The 25,052-nt window shown below is 39.1% G+C and overlaps 1 protein-coding gene across 1 annotated transcript in view; it reads left to right on the top strand.

The window, feature by feature from the left end:
• LOC139734038 (lipoma-preferred partner homolog) overlaps positions 1-15,215 on the top strand; it is a 51,645-nt gene extending 36,430 nt beyond the window's left edge. Inside the window, exons 4-9 of the mRNA XM_071644845.1 lie at positions 505-724; positions 5,236-5,489; positions 10,947-11,167; positions 12,081-12,211; positions 13,134-13,254; positions 14,946-15,215. Of these exons, the coding sequence (XP_071500946.1) occupies positions 505-724; positions 5,236-5,489; positions 10,947-11,167; positions 12,081-12,211; positions 13,134-13,254; positions 14,946-15,059 (1,061 nt within the window). The 3' untranslated portion in view covers positions 15,060-15,215. The remainder of the gene's footprint in view (positions 1-504; positions 725-5,235; positions 5,490-10,946; positions 11,168-12,080; positions 12,212-13,133; positions 13,255-14,945) is intronic.
• Positions 15,216-25,052: the final 9,837 nt, after the last annotated feature.

Here is a 25,052-nt window from a genome sequence, read left to right as displayed (position 1 = left end):
CTGGTGTATGGTTAGAGAACAACAGAATGTTTAATGTACAGATATATGCATTCAAAGGGCTGAAAGTATATATATTGGTGTTAATGAAGATAGTGGATTAGAAAGCGGAATTTAAGTGATACCCTGTACAGAAGAGATATTTTTTTGGTCTGGAAGTGGATGTACAACAGTGTATGTACTGGGTTTTTTGATGAATAGGAAATTTATTATAAGATTAATGGTATTTTAGCAGTTTTCTGTCAGACACACACTGTATTTACAAAGAGTAGCATCATATGAGCTCTCTCTGTGTTCAGCATCATTTATCAGGGTTCATCATCCATGTAAATCGGTTAGTGAGGCACATTTCTCCTAATATTGTAGACATCTACTTTGTGTAACATTGTGCCCATATAGTGCAAAGCATACCCAAGTGTTGTAACACTAACAGTCATTAGATGGGATGTATTTGATTTGATTTTAGTGGTCACTATTCAACTTAAGACTTTTTTATATCTCTCGCAGGTCTCCAGTCCTATGCCCCCGCACCATACAAGAATGATGATCTGCCCCCACCCCCATCGCCTGACCAACCCTATGGAGATGACGCCCCACTCCCTCCCCCTCCCCCAGAGCTCACCCAGGGGATGGGGTCCGGCTACCCACCCAAGTCTCCCCCTACCATGCAGACGTATAACGAGCCCCACCCTGCCGTTCAGCCCGGCTACAGACAACCCTCCTACAGGTCAGTCTCCCTAGGGTCAAGGGTCAAGGGTCAATAACTGCATTCACACGCAGGAGTTATTGGTTCTTCAATCAAAATGCCAAAATCAAGATTATTTGTCACTGTATTCAAGAACATGCTGGGCAGGACAAATTCTCCCTGCCGCATATAACTGTAAACACTCAAACGGCAGTGGTGCTATTGAACATCCATAACAATGTCAACAACACTGTGCCGGTGCACAGTGCAAGCTCTGTTTGACCGTACACGGAATGAAAAGAGAAATCAAGTCAAAATGAAAGGAGAAAGAAAAATCACTTGCAGATGAAGCATTTGAATCTCAAGAATCTCAAGACTGAGCTTCCATACCTAAACAAGTGAACAGTTTCCGAGTGTATGGACCTGCTGTAGACAGTTGCATTATGGGATTTAAAAACTTGATTGTGCCCTCCTGTGTCATTCACACATACCTCACAGGACAAATTATCATCAGAATTTCAAAAAGAAATTCAAGTGGGACTGATTTTTCGCATCACGATGTGCAACGTAAGAGTTCAAAATTTTTGGGTGCCCACACACAAAAAATAGTGTTTTTTGCATAGCGTTGCCAAAAGTAGATTTTCAAAAACTGTTCATTTCCAGTGTGTGTGAATGCAGCTGTAGTGATGCTTTCATGTTTTCGTATGTGGAATGTGGTATCATGTCCCTTTAACCTCAGATAAACTGCCCATATCTGGACCGGCATGAACCCATGCACTTCGGTATTTGTGACACTGTAATGAACTATGCAAGAGCTTTGGACTTACCGTATGTTAGTGTGGTATTTGTAACTTTGGGACAGCCATGTACAATATTCTGTTGTCTCAGATGTTGGTGCCAAAGCATGAAGTGTTGAAATTTTGTGGTTGTTGATAAAGAAGGAGGCTAACCGTAATGGAGTGATGTGGAGGTTTGCTTTGATATAAAGCAAAGTGTTTGTCAAAGTTAAAAAGTCTGGGGTCTTATTTCACAAAAAATGTTCAAGGATATCAATTCTTGCTAAAAAAGGCAACTTTTTGTTGCAACAACCAATCGGGAAGCAGGATTCTTGTCATTACCATGACGCTTGCCATCGTAGCAAAGAGTTGCTATCATCATGGAAACGTTCTATGACATGGAGCCCAGATCTTGAAAATCAGCTTCAACTATATATTCCAGAAGCAGCAATACGCTTCAACTTCCAAAGACATGACATACACGCGTATATATCTCATCTTTTCTGTCTTTATTGTTGCTGCCTTCTTCATTGGTAGCAAGGAAAGATTTTGTAGAAACATCGTCGCGAATGTGCACGATTGCTACTGGAAAATGTTTGAACATACGTCACATCTGCTTCGCATGATGCCTGGAATAGGCTGTTTGTTTACATCTGTTTGCGAGGTTTATGTGGGTGGTTATTTGGCCCGGGACATGAGCAGTCATTTACGAGCCATCGTGGCTCAGTGGCATAAGGAAAATTTAGAACATGTTGGTGATTAGCCCCATCACAAATTCTTGGAATTCTGAGATCATTGCAAAAGAAAAAAAAATCTGAAGTGAAAATAATGGCATCATTATCAATTAGGATATATGCAAACTTTGGATGATAAAACATATGGTGTATGATCAGTCTGTACTATTTGTATACTAGGCTACCAGAAGTTTTGTCATATGTCGCAGTGGAGGAAAATGCTCTACTTCCTTTAATGGATAGTTCTGACGTATTTGCGATGTCAGTATAGTTGCTTCCAAACATTTGAATGATTTTGCTTCGTTGTGGTATGTGTGTGGTTCCACTGATTGGCGTTACATTACGGAGGGAAATACTTCAGCTGTATATAGTTTCATAGAAAAACAACAGAAGCCAACAGAATAGTTGAGAACAAACAGATTTTATTACAAAGATGGTTCTTTTAAGCTGAATACTACGACCAGCACATGCGCATGTGCGCACAAACATCTCATCAGTTCATGGATTTTAAATTTGTGCGCATGTGATGTGTGCGCATGCGCTGGCCGTAGTATTCAGTGTATGTAGCTCTCCCAAGGTCCTCTCGACCGAGTCACATTCCGTCATCAATTTGAACAGAAAGGGACTATTGGCAGAACCAAACGTTGCCCAAAGCCTGTTTTCAATACTTCAACTTAATTGGTAAGACTTCAAATTGAAGAAATTTTTGGATTTTAAGTTGATATTTACCCGTGATACTAAATCTGTCATGATCCTGAATGCTACAATGCGAAGCCCCATTATGCTATGCATATGGGGCTGCTGGTCGCAGTTAGCTATGCGTACACGTGTTTTGTATGGGGCTGCATCCTGCTGGTCGCAGTTATCATGCAATAATGGTTTCGTACAATACGTGTACTACCTCGCCGTCGAACGGCGGCGGCTCTGGTACGAAACCATAATTGCATGATTACTATTAAAGACATGAGAGCACTTTGGGGCGAGTAAGTCTCACAGTGTTAGTTATATGAAAGGTACTTTAACCTGAAACACAAACTAAGACAAGGAAATTCAGGGAAACTTTTGAGGTTCCAAAACTTTATATTATCTTTAAAGTATATAAGATTGAATCCAAAGAAGTTATGATGTTATCAGTTGGGAAGTCTCCCGTTAACCTGAGTGCAAATTTTCAATAAGTTTCTGTTTTGAAGCTGAAATTAACATGAATTTAGTTTGTATCACTAACATCAAATTATTGTCAAGATGAAGTTTAATGTAGCAATAGCAAATTAAAAAGGAAGGGGGTCATGATTTGCCAGACTATCAACCCAAAACATGATTTTAGTGAGATTTCTTCGTACAGCCATGTGGAAGTTGTGAATGTGATATGATGATAATGTTTGTGACTGTAATTTCTACACACATGAATGCATTTTAAACTTTGCATTCTACAAAATTCCTGTGATTTTGATAAAGATTCAAGTATTTTAATTTATTTGACTTTACGGTGTATCGGAGTTGATATGAATGGGAGAGGAATGTCACCTAAAGCTTCATCGATCTTTGTCACTTGCTGGCCTAAATTGTAAAATTGATCTGTGTCGACTGATTGATAACATACTTGGTACTGCTCATTCTGCACCAAAATAGATGAGTGATACATCCTGTGAGTGAAACGGGATGATGGATCCGAATAATTTTAGATGAACTTCCTCCTGGATTGAAAGCAAGAAAGATTCGAGTTGATGCCGAACCCCGTTCCCACTTGAAAGATATGAATGTGCATATGTACATGTACATGTACACATGCTTCAATCAAGATTAAATCCCGAAGGTTGTGCTGGCATTATGTCTTATTTGTCTGCATACTCTGTGAGTTCATTCTGCCTTGATGAAATAGGAGGTCCGGTCGCCAAGTGTTTCAGTCCTTAAGGCTGGCATGTACAAAAACTGTAAATGCTTGACTTATTGCACCAGTGTGAAAGGGGTCTTATGAGAACACCATACTGTGATTGGAGTGGTTCCAGGGAATGTGTCCTATCATAGTTATGTCTTTACTCATGTTGGGGACACTGTCATTAACTGATGAGCCGCCTCAGATTGCCCTTTTTTTCCGCTGATGTGAATGGGGCACCGTCGACAGATCTCATTCCAGATGTGGGGGGAGTGGGGGGGGGGGGGGGAGATGGAGTCTGGACTTACCCACCCTCCCCTTACTCACATCCTGTGTCCAGTATTAAATGCACGGGTCGGGTTGCACGTTTCTCCCCAGCAGCCCATCCCCACAAACAATTCAGTCGGCCGCCCAGCTCTGAGCCGCATCTGCATTGGTGTGGAGGAGTCTGATAGAGATTGATGTCGTGGATGCACTTCGGTGTCTGGTCTAGCTAGAGTGAAAGTAGAGATCTAAACGTGGTCAGATCTTTTTCTCTCACTTTGGGATAGTTTCACACTCCTACTAGTATTTCAATGGATTACAGGGAGCGAGGGAGGAGGTAAGTTCCGAAAAGAAATGTCCGACAGCCTCCACAGCTCAAGATGTGCAGCTGTAGCCATGTATCTGCCATTCTAATTAAGCCGTGTGTCAAATGCTTTCAGGTTTGTGTTTGTGTCTCATGAAGCTGTGTAGTGGCAGCATATAATACATAGCATTGGCACATGAGCTATAAAGCATTTTGTGAAGTAGTGAAGTACAATGTAGACTATTAGATCTGTTCGGTTTTGGTTCTGTTTTTCATGTAAATGTTTATTTAAGCCGTTATGGGTGGGGGAGGGGCTAGCAATAGTTTATTTATACACTGACAGAGCAATGCACCTGACACATACCTATTGAATCACTTTTCTTTCTTATTGTGGAAGACCCCCATTATGGCTAACATAATGTTACAGTGTTTCTTACTGTAGTTGGTCTATAACTGTTTAAATGACTATTGAATATGCATCTGTGTCTCACAATGTAATTGTATTAGGAATGAGAGGGCTACCAATATACTGGACACGACCTGGCATTTTAATCGATGTGATATTAACACTCAGAATGCATGTCTCTACCAATCTCTCTCAGGCAACCATCGAGCGTAGCCGCCGCACCTTCAGCGCGGGCCCCGGCCCCAGCCCCTGCCCCTGCTCCGGCCCCAGCCCTAGCCCCAGCCCCAGCGGGCCCGATGGGGCCGGACTGGTCCTACCACGTGCCGAAGCCCACGGACCAGCCCATCTCGGCACCGGCCAAGTCGGGAGCGGAGGCAGAGATTGACGCCCTCACCAATCTTCTTGTTGCTAACATGGGCAGCATGGGAGAGACTGAAGGGGAGTTCTTTGGTGAGTCTTACGTTCAAAGTTTGTTTTCTATTTACAACAAACTCTTACTTCTCCTTACCCCACTATATTCTGAAAGACTGTTAGAAAAGTGTGGTATACCAGTGTGCTTCACCAAGACAGATACTGTATGCTCCATATTATGTAAAACCAGAAATTTTTGTGTGCATCAAACTTTCACAAATTCACAAGGAGCCAAGATTTTAGAAAGTAAAATGCGTGCGAAAGTTGTTGTCTCACACACAATGTACTGAATGCCAATCGCCAATTCATGAAAGTTTCATGCCGCACAAAAGCCATCAGCTCTAATTCACTAATGTTTCATGCCGCGAATGTTTCTGGTTTTACAATACTTAGAAAGATTAATTTTTTTGCAAATCGGGACTTCCCGATCATTTGGCGAGTGGTTGAATTCGCGATTGTGGAGTTCAGAAATGAATGGAGAAATGTGCACGTCGCATTCGTGTCTGGATCAGAGTTGATATTTTTTGTGTTGTTGAATTTGCAACTAGCACTCAGCACAGGAAATTTGTGAATATGAAAACCCTGCCAGATATGGCGTATACAGTATATTATGCCCCTACTCCTACAAAACAATAGGCTACCTAAAAGAACGTACCACATAGCATGGGCCATCATTTATGAATGCATGTTGTGAAACAAAATGTGGGAAAACAGTTGCAATCCTATGGAAAGTAGACAGACGATCAAAGCAGCATTCCATTGGGATGTCATGATTCTGCAGCCTCTCAGATCTTCAAGTAGCTTGCTGACAGATCCCGACAACATGTCCTCTTACTAAAATGGATTTAAAGAGAAGAAGATGTTTTCCATCAAATTACTCCATGATTTGCATCAACTCTGCAAAGATGGTAAGCTTTAAAAGGGGAGCTTTAGTTTATACTGAACAATCAATATATGATTTTAATATAAAATACTCAGCAATATTACAGAGTGGTCCTCAGCTTTTGAAATTTTAGCATGTTAAAGGGATGGTACAGTATTGGTGGAGATGAAAATTTGGCTTTTAAATTTTTGCGAGATACCAAGAAAACACTTATGATATAGTACAGAGCATACCAGTTTAAGAGGAATTCAAAGTTTATTTGATGAAAATCGGGTTTGGAATGACTGAAACATCCAAAAACAAAGTATAACAAAGCGATCGTAATAAAGTGTGGGTCCCACACTTTATGAGAATTGCTCTTTTTTTTTAATATCTCAACCGTTTCAAAACCAATTTTCATCAAATAAACGTTGAATTCCTCATAGAATTACATGCTCTTTCATATTTCATAAGAGGTTTCTCATTATCTCACCAAAAAATGTTAGAAATCTGAAATTAGGTCTCAACAAAAACTGTACAATCCCTTTAAAAGTGAAAAAAAAATTGAGGGTGAACATAAATGTTTGTGAAGTGCACATCAGGAAAGCAGCATTGAGTTGGCCCTTAAGCTCTTTGGTTCTAGATGCCCTCAGTCACTATCCTAGCCTTGATCATTTGATCACAGTGAATGAGCTGTACAGAAATTCAAGGGTAGAAATCTTTAGCCTAGCTTTTAGGAAGTTTTATGGACAGATATGAACTATGTGCATGTCTCTTATTTTCGGTGCGTCAGCAATTGCTGCTAATGATATTGTGCATTCTAGGATTGTTACGCCATTATTCAAGCATGACGCTACATGACATATCCCTTAAAGCTGTCATGAACTACCATTGTGATATTTTGATATAAAATTTTCAATACCACATTTTGTGTTGAGCCAAGGTTGGCCGGTGTGCATTTCATATTTCTGCAACATATATAAGCATATGGTCATTTAGAAATAAATTACTGGATTGGGTAATGATTTAGAGAGAAATCTAAAAAAATAATATCAAAGCACCAAGTTGACATATTCATTTTTAGTACATTTCATACTCATAACTTTGTGCAAATAAATGTGTTACATTTTATCCTGTGGATATATTGTATTCTCAGCCTTAATGCATCAAACAGAAACTAATCAACTGGTAATTTTTGAGATCTGTTGGACTTCACATTTTAAATCTTCTGTGGCTGGAATGAAAGGCATCTGGGGAATTTCTTTCAAGGTCCTTCACCCTTACTGAGGGTCACCCTGCCTTGTCGGTGAATGTAGCAGATTTTACAAGGCCCATCCCCCTGATTTACTGGGCTAGCGTAGGGCTGGTGTTCTGGCTGGTATTAGCTGTGGGTGAGGGGTTTTACTCTAGTGATTCATACCCCCTGTAGGAGTTGAGCATGGAGACGGTACAAGCAGTTTGTACCTCCGTGAGTTGAGTGATCGTCCTAGAATTAAAGTCTGAAAATTTTAGTGAGATGGACATGACTTTTTGTCTTATACGAGTGTAGTCTTTTCATGTCTGCATGTATGGGTTTGATGATTCCCTCATGATATGATATGATATGATATGATATGATATGATATGATATGGTATGATATGATATGATATGATATATGATATGATATATGATATGATATGATATGATATGATATGATATTTTATTAACTCTGTCGACCCCCTTCAGAGGTATGAGAGTACAACACATGTACAATAGTTAAAGCAATATACATACTTACAAAACATGAAATATAATATTATTACAAAAGTGGCAAGCATAGAAGAAATAAGTTAGAAACTATTGAATATACAAATGGCTACAAATCTAGGATATCAGGTTGTTTCGTTTGTCTACCACTATGAGTAAGTGCATTACAATGTAGTACATACATGTATATACTCCTTCTATGAGAAACAATTAAAGTTAAAGGACAAGTCCACCTTCATATTCATGTGAATTGAGTGAATGCAACAATATTAGTTGAACACATCAGTGAAAGTTTGGGGAAAATCGGACAATCCATTCAAAAGTTACGAATTTTTAAAGTATCTGCGCAGTCACTGCTGGATGAGAAGACTACTGCAGTGTATGATGTCATATGCGTACAACGATATAAAGAAAATAAAAAGAGAATTTCACAAAATTTCACTTTTTGAATAAAGTGCACATTTCTTCGACTTGTTACTGACATATGTTAAGGGTAATATTATACCCCCTGCTTTCTGAAAGAGAGAAGTCAAGTATTCTTTTGTTATGTGAGAAAAGTGAAAATACGTTCAATTTTCTTTATATTGTTTCTTTATATCGTTGTACACATGTGACATCACAAAACTATAGTAGTCTTCTCATCCAGCCTTGAGTGAGCAGAAACTTCAAAAATTCATAACTTTTGAATGGATTGTCCGATTTTCCTCAAACTCTCACTGATGTGTTCTACTAATATTGCTGCATTCACTCAACCCATATGTCTATAAAGGTAAACTTGTCCTTTGACTGTTTCCTGTAAAAGTTGCGTTTGTATTTTCATATATCACTCTACGCATGTGACATCAAAACTGTAATTGTCCCCGCCGAACGAGTTCGAGCAGGGGACTATGAAACGGGCTCCGTACCTGTGTGTGTCCGTGTGTCCGTCCGTCCGTGTGTCCGTCCGTGTGTCCGTCCGTGTGTGATCAAAATGTTCAAAATGCTACTCCTTCGCCATTTCTAACCCGATTTTGATTCTGTTTGCTTTATATGATAGCACTACATGGGAGCTTTGAAACTTGTATACAGAATTTCAGTTGTGACCTTTGACCTTGACCTTTGACCTATATTGTACATTTTGCTTCAAAATGCTACTCCTTCGCCATTTCTAACCCGATTTTGATTCCGTTTGCTTTATATGATGGCACTAGGTAAGGGCTTCAAAACTTCTACACAGAATTTTGACCTTTGACTTCTTTGACCTTTGACCTTGATTTTTGACCTATATTGTACATTTTGCTACCAAATGCTACTCCTTCGCCATTTGTAACCCGATTTCAATTCCGTTTGCTTTAAGTGATGGCACTAGGTGAGGGCTTCAAAACTTCTACACAAAATTTTGACCTTTGACTTCTTTGACCTTTGACCTTGATTTTTAACCTGTATTGTTCATTTTGCTACCAAATGCTACTCCTTCGCCATTTCTAACCCGATTTTGATTCTGTTTGCTTTATGTGAGGGCACTAGGTAAGGGCTTCAAAACTTCTACACAGAATTTTGACCTTTGACTTCTTTGACCTTTGACCTTGATTTTTTTACCTATATTGTACATTGGCTACAAAATGCTACTCCTTCGCCATTTCTAACCCGATTTCGATTCCGTTTGCTTTATGTGATGGCACTAGGTGAGGGCTTCAGAACTTCTACATAGAATTTTGACCTTTGACTTCTTCGACCTTTGACCTTCATCTTTTTACCTATATTGTACATTTTGCTACTAAATGCTACTTCCGGCGGGGACATATATTACGCACCGCGTAATTTCTACTTTTCCTTGTTAGTCTTCTCATCCAGTGACATATCTTCACTGACTTTTAACTAAAAGAATTGTAAGTTTTGAATGGATTATCTGATTTCCCTCAAGCTTTCACTGATGCGTTCTACTAATATTTCTGCATTCAGTCAATCAAAACATAGATTAAGGTGAACATGTCCTTTAAGTCCACAAACATCTGTCCATGTTCTTTGCGGGAACTGTAAATACTTCTGAGGTCATGGAGAAGAAACGTATTTCATACTGCTGACTCTACATACTGTAGTAACTGTGTTGCCAGAAAAGGCGTTTCACTGCTGGCCATGTGATACCACACTACCGTGTAGTGTAGATTCTGCCTGCATAACAGGATGTGGACTGTATAGATTTCAATACCACAATGTATCCTGTTTACAGCACTTCACATTGAAAGTTAAATGATGCAGTTGTCATGGCAACTCTTGCATGGAGATACATGTACCAGTAGCACAGCAAAAAGTCAGATTTTCTTCACACATATATCAATTTCTAAGATATCTGTTATGGTACATTCACATGTGACACAAATTTGTTTTATAGAGGCCCTGGTAACAAGCTGTACAGTTATGCCTGTTACTTCTAATTGTAATGCACTCTTGGCATTGAAGTTTGCATGCACTATTGGCCATGCAGTGCTTGTTGCTACTTGTATGTACGTTGTAGAACAAGACGTAAACAAGTATTTGGATTGTTAGGAACAACTATTGTCAGGCTAGTATGCAGCAAATGTTAGATTATGTTCCTAGACCTGATATGTGCACATCAAAAAATAATATACCGTGTTTGTTTGATGGTGTTAAATTTTGTTCTCAGAAGTGCAATATTTAAATCAATAGTAAAATGAAGTGTCAGATTTTTGGTGGGATGCTAGATCTCAAATCAAGCATGGTGGCATTATATGTCAAAATTGTATTCATGATGAATATCTTGTGATTTTTGTTTAATGTTTGATGTATTTGATATGTGTAAGACATGAAATGAAGACTTTCCGAATGGACAATAAAGACTGATATTGAAATTGAAACTGAAATTGAAATTGCATGTGTGTTTTTGCAGGAATTTGTGCCCGTTGCAAAAATAAAGTGGTCGGGGAGAACAACGGCTGTACGGCCATGGACCAGGTCTACCACGTGGACTGCTTCACCTGCGAGAACAATTGTAACACCAAGCTTCGGGGCCAGCCGTTCTACGCGCTGGAAGGAAAGGCGTTCTGCGAGGCCTGCTACGTCAACTCGCTGGAGAGATGCTCAACGTGCTCCAAGCCCATCACCGACAGAGTGAGTTTTCTTGTGTCTGCTTCCGTTTCGTTCTGTCCTGTGTGATTTGATGTAGTTTGTTGTGTTCTTCTGTGCTATGTTGAGTGTATTTTGTTTGTCTTATCTGATATATATCTTCTCTTTATTTATCTATTTATGTACTTATTTACTTATTTTACTCATAGTTTTTTTTTGTGGGGGGATGTTATCTTATTCCTCAGACTTATCTACATACCTTTGTTATTTAACTGATTTTTTTTTCAGCATGTTTTTGCAGTTCTTAACAGATCAGTGTAGTCCTGGGATTGATTGTAACAATAAAAAAATATAACAATAGCAGGCCTCATACTGAGCATCAGTAGTTGTTGTTATTGTGTTTGTTCTTTGCCTGAGTGAATAGTGAGTTGCTGAAGGCTACACAGAATAAAACAATACTTAAATGGTCTCTACAAATTATTGAATGCAAGTGGGTTAACATGTTGCACCATGACAAGCAGTAATTTCTATGACTGGATATTTCATTTGCCAGGATGTAAATCAGGGTCCCGTTTCATGAAACTTGTTATCAGTAACAACTGCCACTTTTCTATGACAAATTAGCTCTCAGCCAATGAGATGCAAGGATTTCAGTAGCTTATAACAACTATCGTAATTTGATATTGATAACAAGTTTTATGAAACAGGGCCCAGGTCTCGAGAATAATTGCATAACAGAGGATTTCTGTTTTTAAGAAAGAAAAAGAAAAAGTGGGGAGGAGGAGGGTTTACAATGGGGATTCCTGGTCTGCAAGATATATTGTAAGATAAGATAAATCAGATTGTGTGATATATTGGAAGTTCTGAATCAATTATGCAATCATAAGAAAATCTAGCGTCATGATTGTTTTGTTTGGAATCATCCTTATTTTACCCATTCTTTCTTCTTTCCAACCAGATTCTGAGAGCCACTGGCAAGCCCTATCACCCCGACTGCTTTACCTGTGTGGTCTGTGGGAAGAGCCTGGATGGTGTCCCTTTCACGGTGGATGCCACAAACCAGATCCACTGCATTGAAGACTTCCATAGGTATTAAAGAGAAAGGATTATACACCACTCTTCCTCACCAGACACCAGTCCCCTTCATGAGGCACAATGTTGGAAGCTTCCGAGATTTCTTTCTAGCATATACCTCTTGGTTGTAGTGACATTGCAATTCAGAAAAAGTCTTGCCTTTTCCAAATGAAATGGAAAGCGTGGAGTAGTCAAATTCACTAATAGATACAATATGACCCAGAAAATGCAAGTGTTCCAAATTTGCTGCATGCGGGAATGCTTTCAGGAATTGCAGTTTGAGCTGGTGTTGTCAGTACACCTCATGCACTTGACCAACGAAGGGTCATATTTTTGCTGGTGTAGAACAAGCAAGGATGTCTTCAAGGAGAAACTATCTTTGAATTTGAATACTGTTTACGGAATTTTTGTAGTAAGAAAAATTTTCAGCACTTCCTGTGATGTGAATCTAGACTGATAAAGTGCAATTTTTTTTTTTTTTTTTGCTTATTGTATATAAATGTAATATTTTCATTACAAGATACACCTTGTAAGTATACTTAAGTGGTATAACTCGTCGGGTGACCGTGCATTGGCCGTTAACGCAATACAAATTGTATTGCATTAACGGCCAATGCACGGGCACCCGACGAACTGTTGTGTTATTTGCCATTTTCTTTTCATTCTCAAGTCCTGTGCCATGAGTGAATTAAATGTTGTAAAAGGCAGACCAGAGTATACCTGTTACCGTGGTATGTGCTACCAAAGAAGTTTACTGCCATGGCAGTGGTTAGCTGTTTGAAACTGCTCACTCAGTTGTCGTGTCCATCAGTAGAATTAAAAATGTACCAAAATCATCTTACCTGGCTGAGCGCGAAAATGTCCACTTTTACACTATGTTAGTAAGCCGTCGTATAGTCATCTGAGTCATATATCCATGCCTGTTCTGTCCTTGCAGGAAATTTGCGCCTCGTTGCTCGGTGTGTCTGCAGCCGATTATGCCGGACGATGGTCAAGAGGAAACCGTGCGCATCGTTGCCCTGGACAGAAGCTTCCATGTCCAGTGCTACAAGTGTGAGGTAAGCTCGGCTAGTTGCAATAGTAGTAGAAGTAGCTTAGTGCTATAGTCTTTGCGTAGGTTTGCACGGAGGAATATTAATATCTGAGAGGAGAAATCTTGAGCAATCTTTTCCTTTTCGTTTGTGTTTGGTCAATTCTCAATGCGTCATGTAGTGATTGATAATGAAAGATTGCAAAAGTTATGAATTTGTAAAGTTTTGATGTTGGAACCACTGGATGAGGAGACTACTAGAGGTTATGATGTCCTTTATATTTTTGTCCACATATGACATCATATCCTCCAGTAGTCTCCTTTTCTAGTGGTTCCAACACCAAAACTTTAAAAATTCATAACTTTGCATCAATTCTCTGACTTTCCTCAAACTTTCACTGATGTGTTCTACTAGTGTTGCTGCTTTCACTCAATCCACATTGCTCTTTGGGTTTGGGTTTCCTTTCCTTTCAAGAGGAGCGTGAGGTGAAATTGAGCGGTTGTGGTATGCATAACACTTTGTTGCATCTGTAAGAAATCACCAATGTGATGAAATGTAGGCGTAAGTAGCAAATATTACCTCCACCAAGGAGGCTACGTTTATGCCAGCATTTGCTTTGTTTGTTTGTCTGTCTGTCTGTCTGTTTGTCTCAGTTGTCTGTTTGTCTGTCTGTCTATTTGTCTGTCTGTTTGTCTCAGTTGTCTGTTTGTCTGTCTGTCTATTTGTCTGTCTGTTTGTCTCAGTTGTCTGTTTGTCTGTCTGTCTGTCTGTCTATTTGTCTGTCTGTTTGTCTCAGTTATCTGTTTGTCTGTCTGTCTGTTTGCAAAATAACTCAAAACGTTATGGATGGATTTGGATGAAATGTTCAGGAAAGTTGTTAATTAATGGCAAAAGAAACACATGAATAAAGTTTGGTGGTGATCCGGATTACTGTCTGGATCCAGGATTTTTGTTGAAGTTTTTGAGGGATTCTTTATCGTTGGTAGGGTCCATCATGAACACTAGATGGCGCGCTTGCTTTTGCAACCCTCAGAGCCTTAGCGCTGTTGGCCAGAAAGTGCGGCGGAGGCAGCGACGGCTGGTCGGCAGTGAGGGTATGTTTGGATGGTCAAGGAATGTAATCATGCAAGTGATATATATGTAGGACTATGATATTAGGTGGAAATCACTATCAAGAAGAACTGATTATTAAATTTTGGTAGTGATCCGGATTGCCGTCTGGATCCGCAAATTTCAGTGGAATTTTTTGAAGGATTCTTTGTCATTGAAAAATAGGGCCAACAAACATGGGAGTTCAAGCTGCGAGTATTTGAGGCATATGTGCATTGAGCGCGCGCTCAAGGCGCAGGAGGAAGCTAAGGTAGAGACCTCAGGATTGTTTATCATTGGGAAATAGGGACATTTTCAGCATAGGTGTACGGGTGTATGTGGGTGGAAATGAGCTGCTTGGTGGAGATCTGCACTCTCCAAGTACTTTTCTAGTTGATAGTGTGAAAGGTATACGTACAAACTGTAATTAATATCTGCATTCACCCGTGAAGATGCTAGTTGTGATGCATGAATTATGAATGGGGATATTGATTAGGGAAATAAGACCAAACAACAATTTTGCCCCAATGAAGGTGTTTGTACTTCAGATTAGTAAGGCTGCATGGCTACAGAGATTAAAATGTGAGTCTGTGTTGTTAAGGAACATGTTATACTACTCCTCTTTACAGGACTGTGGGGTCCAGCTGTCGTCGGAGGCGGACGGGCGGGGCTGCTACCCCCTGGACGATCACATCCTGTGCCGGGAATGCAATGGGAGGGCGGTCCAGAACATCACGTCGTAGTTTCCATGCTTCACCACCGCACAGGAGGCGTGGCAGAAAGGAAACCACACAGTTTCCATGGTTACCGGCAGGAGGCGTGGCCAAGGGAAATCACAGAATGGAAAGAAAAACACAAGTTCTCTGGGTGATGGTCGGAATGTTGGAATGTTTCATAGAATGGGGTGGGATGTGATGGGCAAGGGGAGTGGGTAGGGAGGGATTTTTTTTATTTATTTATTTATTGTTCACTAAGACAGATTTGCTTCACAGATGATTATAAGTTGTCTGCCATGCTGACCTAACCCTTTTTGTGTCAGGGACTTTGGACAGTGTGAAATACACTATGTGGTCTTCTGTGTCAATCGATACTCAAAGTACATAAAAGGTTTTAAGAATGAACAAAGAAATCACCACTTTGAGGCATACCTCCACATCAGATTTAGTCTTCCTTTTGTGTCAAGCCAATTCTTAACATTTATTGAAGTTTTCAAGCTTGACTCATGATTTCTTTTTTACTCTCATTGAAAAAAAAACCAACAACAACCCAAAACAAAAAAGGCTTCAGATGTTTCCCTACCTTTCTCCATATAGGCATTTTATGAAATTCAGACCAGATCCCTTACTAATTTGCAACCCTTTTCTGGATTCTAACACAATAGATTTTATAGTGCTGGCAACTTTTGATATTTGTGAGTTTGACAAAATTTTGTATTTCACAAAAAAAATGTAATACTGCATTATGATGCTATGAAAAAAGAAAGCGATAACTCATACCAAAGTGCTTGATTTAAGGTGAACTACTGTGCTAATTGCAGCCATTTATACAGTTGTGAGTAGTTTTATTGAAGGTTTTAAGGAGTTTTCATGGCAAAGGATGAGGTATTTGAGCCAGATATTGTTTTGAGGAGGGAAAAAAAAGAGTCAAGAATTATTTGTGAACATACTCTGCACCATCAATTAGCTGATTCCGTGCAAGCTGCCCTTACTGGATGCATTAATGGAATCAAGCGTTCATTGCACAATCTGAAATTACTGTCTTTATCATATTTCTCGTACATATTCTGAATGCTGCCAATGTGTGGAAAGACAGAATGGAAGAACTGATTTCTTGTATGTTTGGCCCAGCAAGTGGGTTTTAGTCACACAAAGTGGACATGGTATACCAGTAATTACATTTTTGTAACCTACTTCCTGGAAAGTCTTTTTGTAGCAGACTTATTGAAAAGTCTTTTTATCAATAGCAGGCAAATGATATAGTGTTGAGATGTCTCTGTCGTATATCAGTTAGTTAGACCTTGTAATTTGTTCAAATCAAAGACTTGCATTTACCATGTACTTCGTGAAGAAGGATAGCTTTCGTCTCATTTTCTTGCTTGAAATGCCTAAGTAGTAATTGATTTTATAGAATGTTATACTATGGAGCTTCATCTGCTCTTATCACAGATGCCTATCGCTGCTTGTCGCTCTTTCCAAAAAGCAATATTGAATACTGCAGTCATCGTTGTTCTTGCTTGATTCAAAACCAACCAGTTCATGCCTTTAACTGCCTTCATCTTTGTAACACATGTCTAGCTCAAACATTCATCTATGCCAAATTTATAAGAGATATGAAGAAAAAAAACGCACACCCAGCAGAGGGATTTTTGAAATGCCACTTAATGAGATGACTGCCACTAAACTGAGAGTACTTGTAGTCATGATAGAAAAGGGGACTGTGATTGAAATGATGGGTAAATACACCAAGATCTCTTGTCTACAGGTGAATTTGGTTTATGAGTGTCAACAGTTTTTAGCTCATGTGCTGGATTGCTCTGTTGTACGGTGTATATCAAAAGACTTGTAATATCGGCCACATTTTGATATAAAAAGACCCTGGATTGTTTTGTTGTTTAGTTCGTATTCTGAATAATCATAATTTCAAAAAGAAAGAAAGAAAGAATAGCCTTCGTAATGCATTGTATGATCTGACAGTTCAGTTTTTAGAGTTTTGATGAATATTAGAATAAATTAATTTAAAAACAGAGTGATTGTATTGTCAAATATGTTCAACAAACTACAAAAGTGCAGATAGTGTCAGGCTGTAGAAATGATTACTGGTGGTGAAGATGGGGAACTTGTCATTTTCTATTGATATGTGTTGAAAGTTGCTCTGGGGTAATTTTTTATTGTACTATTGTTATTTGATTTCAGCTACACATACACTGTGGCATACTATATGTATCTTCATGAGTACTAATCACAAGCAACTATTTTGCATTATTTAATGATTCACTAATTAACAGCAGGTGATGGCTTAAATCTGGGATGAAAATGATATGTTCGAGAACTCAGAAAACTAAAAGCAATAATACTAACCACCAGATTGTATTAAAGACCCAGTGTGTGAGAATCCATAGAGTAGGAAAGCAGACTCCGCTCACATACATTCAAGAATCCCTGTAATGAATTGTGTATGGCTTTATCGCTAATCACCATGTATGTACACACACAGCCGAAGTATCTCGACTTGAGTCAACCGTTACCAATGAGTGTATGCTTTGATACACATTTTCACTGACCCCGAGCTGTTCAAGGTTTTCAAATGTACCTTGGTGAGCAGCAAATGAAGATCAATTTAATTGGGCCACCCGTGTTTCCTCATGCTCTGGGGTCTTTCCGTTGAGGACGTACTGACTTTGCTACAACATGCATTTCCCATAGACACCTGCCCAAGTATACTCGGGACTCGTCCCCAACGGGTTAGAGTGAAATATGCAAGGCCTCGGAATATGCATGCTGATGGTGCAGACTTTGACATTTGCATATTCATGTCTTTTTTTACCTGTAGGAGGTTTCAATCAGGTACAACTGTAAGTCAATGAGGTGTAGTCTTTCCAGGGGTAAAGAATTGTTGGGCGTAGTGTTACAATTGATTCCCAGTACAAAGAAATACAGTGAAGAAAAGTGATGTAGAGCATTTTGCTATAATTATGTGCATGTACTTTGATGGCCCATGTCTAGGACAACGCTTCAGTGAAAAATCAACTCGATTGTACACATATGTATTTTTTATATAATTTTTTTTTTGCGCCTTATACTTGTTAAATATGTGCATAATATATGTTCTGTGATACTTTTCCATATTCTGCTGAATATCGAGCTGTTTTCCAGACTTGCTTTAATGAGAGTGATGGACATATGTAACACATGAGTGTCATATCTTACATATGAGTGTCATATGTAAGATATGAGTGACATATCTTACAGACACCATAGCCGTGGTCACACTGGCAAAACTATGCAAAGCGTAAGTTCTCAGAGTTTTACCAGACTGACTGCAAACTTCCTGAAAGCTTGTTGCGAAACTTCCCGTTCAAACTAGGGAAATTTCCTGAACCTCTCCCATTCAAACTAGGGAAATTTCCTGAACCTCTGCAAATTCTTGAAGTTTGTGTAGTCAGAACGTTTGGAGCTAAAACTTTGTAAAGTTTGTCTTGTGACCAGTCTTTTTCCTACTTGCGGTACCTCCGAAGCACATGCTCGTTGGGATGCATGTGTGTGCATTGTTTAGGGAACAATCAGTAGTTGTCAGACAGTGTGCGCTTTCTTCTGGGTTGCGCATGCTCAGCAGTGGCCCAAACTTCAAGAACGCATTGAGGACTTAAACTTTGAGAAGTTAAGCCACCCGTGTGAACGGGTGAGCAAACTTCGCAGAGTTTTTCCGAAGTTAAACTTCGAGAAGTTTTGCCAGTGTGACCGCAGCTAGTATAAGAATCAGTCTGAAGGTTTATTGTTGTATGATCAATGATAATAGATTATCTCTGTCTCTCTGTTTTCCTCTTTCTAATTCAGGATTTGTTGGCTGTGTCATTGTGCTTCCAGGATATCTACATCTTATGTCGGCAATTTAGCTTGCCTCTTCTTTCTTTCTTTCTTTCTGTTCTTCTCAATTATTTGTAAGTTATCATGTTTACATAGTATGTTTCGATTTGTATATAGATTTACTGTAGATTTTAACCAAAGGTTTGTCTTGATTTTTTATCATCATTCTATCTTACAATATATCTTATCACTACTTGATCTTGCATCATCCTGGGTGAAAATGCCCATTATTGTGTGTCGCAAAGAGATGCGGAACCGCCTTAGTGTAATGTTGTTTTTCTGGCCATTCAAGTGAAAGTGAGTAGACAAAAAGTGCACAGTGGCTGGAATTCTTAAAAGGAGTGTAGGTCTTGTCCATGGATTGTGCAAAGCTTGAGTTCCTAGATGCATGTGACACGGCATGTGTGGCAAGCAGACGTCTAATATGGAAGGCATACTGATTCTTGCATTCGAGTTAAGCCCATTTTGTTCCAATCCATGGAATAAATGGAAACCGTTAATACAAATTTAAACTACCGTCATGAATTCCACCTGAGGTACAGTGTAATTGTGTGAGATTGATCCTCTGGGACTCGGATGCCATTTAAATGGAATTACATTACCCTATTAGACCAGAAAATACTTTCCTCCCCCCCTTTTTTTGCATCAACCATATCAAGTCCAAGTCAACTTATCCAGACACCTAGTAAATGCGGCTCGCCTATCAGCTGAACTTTTCATTTGCTAGGTACTGTAGACCTGCATTGCAAACTGGGTATAAGGTAATCTAAATACAGTAGTAAAACACCCTGTGTTGTCTCCTCTTCTTCTTTGGTCCAGTGGAAACTTTAAAAAAAAGAAAATGTTTTTTATACTACAGATAATAATTACAAAATACCATTAAAAAATTATGATATGAAATGACCCCAATTCCCTGGTCCTTGTGACTTCTCTATGCCAAGATTGTAATGCACATATTCGATACTACAAGTTGTATATACGGTAAGTGCTCTTGGACGATTAGAGCCACATAGAATGTCTACTCCACTGGCAAAGTTGTGAGATTCTTCATAAATTAGTGTCCCTGGAGCATCATTGATTCATCTTTCAGAACAATGTAAAAGATAAAGTTCTTGCAACTTCTGTGTCACCTCTGTGCCAAGCCTGAAAATGAAGCAATAACTTTGAGCAATTACGGTGTATGCACTTATTCACAATGTTGCCCAAAATTGCGCTTAAACCTGCGCTTCTCAACCATTGACCCGCGATGTTAGCCGGAAATGAAATAAAAAATTCATATTTGATTTAACTGGGTCGCGAGAAAGTCTGTAGGATCCAAAATGGGCTGCGTGCGGGTTGAAAAAGGTTGAGAAGCGCTGGTTTAAACCATCGTCATTACGTATTAAAGCCTGCATTGCCATTTTAAAAGTCCAGAGAAACGTATCACCACATGTACTGACTAATTTTTTTCTGCATAATGTATGGTATGTTCTATTTTCTTTACTAATTTTGCAAAGTGTTGGTGAACAGTATGCTTGACTATGCTTCGAATACTCTCTTATATGTATCAAAACCACTTCTACAAGTGTCATTTCTACACCTACATGTAGCCTACAAACCTGTAAACATTCGTATAGCTGCCCATCATTTCAGTGTTGAATTATTGATATAGAATGTGTCTTCAGTAATACGTTGTGACATGCTGTGTAGCTCTCTTACAAATTCTGTGTGATATACATAAAGTGAATTAAGTCGTAAGAAATCATGTTGCTTTCTACACAACACTCCGAAGTGGTAGTATGTGTATCCTCTTTTGAACAACTAAAAAGATTATTTTATATTTAAGATCTTGCTTTGTGATTAAAAGAAGCATTTTTCATGTACACAATGTCTCATTTGATGTGATATATTTGTGTTTGCAAGACTCCATTATTGAACTTTAATATATTAATGTTACAAAATAGTCCTATTTGGATGATTCTTTAAACTTGTGTGCTTAAACAACTTTGCAATATCAGTGTTATAAGTACTCTGGGGGTGTTTCATAAAGCTGTTCGTAAAGTTACGAAGGACTTATGAACGACTGGTGATCAGTTCTTATGCTGAATTATTGAAATTCTGATAAGTATAGCACATCAGAACTGATCACCAGTCATTCGTAAGTCCTTTGTAACTTTACGAACAGCTTTATGAAACACCCCCCTGGGCAGTTTGCTGAGAATTTTTAGGAATGAACTTATAAATGTTGGAATTTGTGTAGAAACAAATATTTCTTTACCGCAGAGGTTTCTTATTGTGATATTAAGATGGTTATATGATACCTGTTTTACCCTTGTGCAGAACTTCGAGATAGCACTGGTGGAACACAACACACACACAGACAGACTGACATAAATACACACTAACAGACAGACCAAATACTGTGGTAACTCCTAGGACAGACAGACACACACACACAGACATGTACACACCATACTGAAGCTGTTACTAGGTACTTGTCTGATCATGGAGTTACCCGTGTTACCCGTGTCAAACCAAAGGACGTTCAAGAGATGGGACTTCCAACTGGTTGTAATTATTCCAAACAGCTTCATGTTTTCCATGGATACACAGAAGAATCCTACAGGTGCATTTGTGCCTTTAATGATCAGGGTTCGATGCCAGTTTTTCTGAACAATCTGAAGATTCATTTTGAATGCTAACATAATGTTGGATATACTTTGCTTGTTTATTTACTAAATGAAATGAAGTTTCAGCAAATGACAAAGCACATAGAACAAAAGTAAATCCCATCCCAAAAATGTGTGCAAAAGTGCAAATCTGAGCTATATGTTGAGAAAATATGTGAAACTGTACCCCAACCAGAAAGCCAATTTTTGTAATCATTTTTCCTATCACTTCCAACAAATGCAACTGATATGGTATACTCTTCAAGTACTGTAAAACGAGGAACGTTCAAGTGCATGCTAATTTTGCGAATTTTGCGAGAGCCGAGTTTCGTGAAATCAAAATGCACGCTAAAGATCTGGTCTACATTATATGCATTGAATGTAAGAGGCAACTCGCAAAAATTTCATGGCGTGAATAAGGCCGTTGGCTCCAATTCGTGAAAATTTCATGCCGCGAAAATATCATGTTTTACAGTACAATGTATAACTCTTTATAACTGATACGGTGTATGTCAAATTAGTGTAAAGACATGTAAAGTCAAGTAATGTTGTGACCCCCATCTACTGAACCTCCTCGGTCAAAGTTAGAGACTTTGTCGGCGTGATAACAAATCACTGATTGTGGATGAGGATAATCATATTCCCCAACATAGGCCTACCTACCGTCGTAAGCAAATTCAAAGTACAAGCAAATACGAGTACAGTAGTAAAGTACAGGCAAACGCTAGAAGAAGAACTTTTCAACAATTTTTCAATGACGTCTTTAATAGTATCAATCATATTGCACTTAACTTCTTACATAAATTCAGTAATCATGCATTCTGGAATATGGACACCATAAACGCTACATGCACATTTACATAAAATCTAAATAACAAAATGACACATTGCTACTTACACTTTGTATGTAAATACATGTACTCCGCAAAGTTTTCAGAAACAGATATTGTTAAAGGGTTGTCCGCAGATGGGTGTAAGTGTGAGTTTCATCCCCCAATAACCACCCCAAAAAAGTTTAATGATATTGGACAGCTAATGAAGCTGTGTCACAAGGACCATTCAGACTGACCAATGAAAATAGTGACAAAAGAAAAAGACCTCACTTTATTTATGAAAGTTTGCCAGGCACAAGTGCCTAAAAGCCAACTAAACATTGCCAGGAAAATTAGACACCAGAGTTACTGTACTTCACATGATGTTTGCGGAGATGATCTTGCACCGAGAAAGATCACCACAAAAAAATTAAGATCAGTCTTGTGCAGATCAAAGTTCTGGCCCCGACATAGACCGCCATGTGTAATCCTGTCGTCTCTTTGGAGTATCAGTTGCATCATGTACGGTGAACACCGCTATCTCTGGTGGGAATGCTCAACAGTTTACAATGATATGCAAATCACAAACTACTGCCTACCTGAAATCATATCAAAAACTAGAAAAGAACTCTGAGAGCGCAGACCTCCGCCAAGCATGCAGCCCATTTCCACCCGCACCGATCTTGTTTAAGATCAGTGATTTCCACCCATACGTACTGCATTGTGTGCTGAAAGCCGCCTGATTTCCCAATATAGAAGCCTTTGTTACGTCATAAACCCTCAGCTGCACAGCGCGCCTCGCCCTAGCAGAAACTAGAGCACGCGGTTTGAGTGCGCGCATGCAAACCTCAAATACGCGCAGCCTAAACTCCCAAGTTCATCGACCCAACCTGCCAAAATATCAAAAATCCTTCATAAATTCCCCCCAAATTCTCGGATCACTACCAAAAGTTAATCGTTTGTTACTTGTGTCATTCTCAACCTTTCCTGCAAGTTTCATCACAATCTGTTCACTACTTTTTGAGTTATTTTGCACACGGACAAACGAACGAACCAACTAACAAACAAACCAACGGTAACGAAAACATAACCTCCCCCCTTGGCGGAGGTAATAAATAAACCAAACATCACTTAAGAATTACAGTACCATTGTGTCCATGACTATGATGTCAGGAGCTCCTGGAAAACATGGCCGATAGCAAGTTTTAAATACTAGTTTACTTGCAACTAAACATACAAACAACCAGATTTTGTGATATCTGGGGGATGTTTCATAAAGCTGTTCGTAAAATTACGAACGACTTACGAGCGACTGGTGATAAACTCTTGTGCTAAATTATGGAAATTCTGATAAGTATAGCACATCAGAACTGATCACCAGTCGCTCGTAAGCTGTTCGTAATTTTACAAACAGCTTTATGAAACAGGGCCCTGGAGTACAAATAATTAATTACAACGAAATCAATCATAGGTTTCTATCTGTCCATCTACTGTATACACCATATTTTGGGGGGTTTTTATTTTCACAAATTTTGTGCGTCAGGTGTTTTTCGCTAATTTAACAACACATGAAAATATTACACTTAGCTCCGATCCTGACATGAATGCGAGAGACATGCACACATACATTTCTGTATTAATTTCTCTATCTCACGATCGCAAATCTAACCAGTCGTGACCTTGCTGGGAAGTCCCAATTCTCAAAAAACTGGACTCGCTAGATACACGTATATGGCCTACACAGTACATATTATCTGCTGTCAAAACTGTACTGGGTCAATGTCTGTCTACCATGTCTACAGCTTCAAGTACCCTTTGCAAGAACCGTACTCTACCAGAGATCATTCTTTCCTGACTCCATACAAGGCTTTGGAACTCTCTGCCAGAAGCCCTCATCAAATGTACCTCTGCTGACAGTTTCAGGCAGGAGGTACAATAGTATAGAAACTCCGGCTCCGATAGAAGGGGAATGCTGTTTGAGTTTAGCTGCACTTAGTTTATCATGTAGTTATTTGTATGGCACTGTACATACATCACACCAGACCCGCCAAACAGTGCGAAAATACACCAGATGGTGGACTGCACTTACTTGGAAGAAGAAGAAGAAGAAGAAGAAGAAATGGAAAATGCAGGAAATGGTTTGCTTCCTTGCTGGAGCCTATCCTCACAACTTTACTAGCATGCAGCCTATACAGTGGACTCCTGTTATCACGAAGTCCGAGGGACCAGCAGTTTTCTTTCATTCGAAATTTTGTTATAATCCAACAAATAAACGATAAAAAAGTACAGAGTGGATAACATTGTGGCCCAAACTTTTATTTCGTTGTAACCATAATTTTGTTATAACCGTGTTCGTTATAACGGGAGTACACTGTACATCAAAGTATGATGTCGTTATCGAACCTGACCAGTTATACACAAGTTGTCTGAATCACACTACACACGTGCAGGGTTGTCAACCTGGAAACAGCATTGCAGTATCTGATGGCAGGAAAGAGGTAATTTGGTGGAAAAACAGTATTTTTACATTTCCTGCAACATACATGTGCAGGAATACCATGTAAGAAAAACAGTATTTCCCAACGAACCTGCAGTATGTTTGGCAAAAAAAAAAAAATGAATAAAAAAATATACTGCAAAACAGTTACAGCTGGCATCTCTGCACTTTTCTTGGGACAATGCCAATGGTCCAG

This window comes from Diadema antillarum, unplaced genomic scaffold, assembly GCF_040938485.1.
Source record: "Diadema antillarum isolate AM-2024a unplaced genomic scaffold, OU_Dant_1.0 seq00000507_RagTag, whole genome shotgun sequence".
NCBI lineage: Eukaryota > Metazoa > Echinodermata > Echinoidea > Diadematoida > Diadematidae > Diadema > Diadema antillarum.
This window is presented reverse-complemented; position numbering and strand designations above follow the sequence as displayed.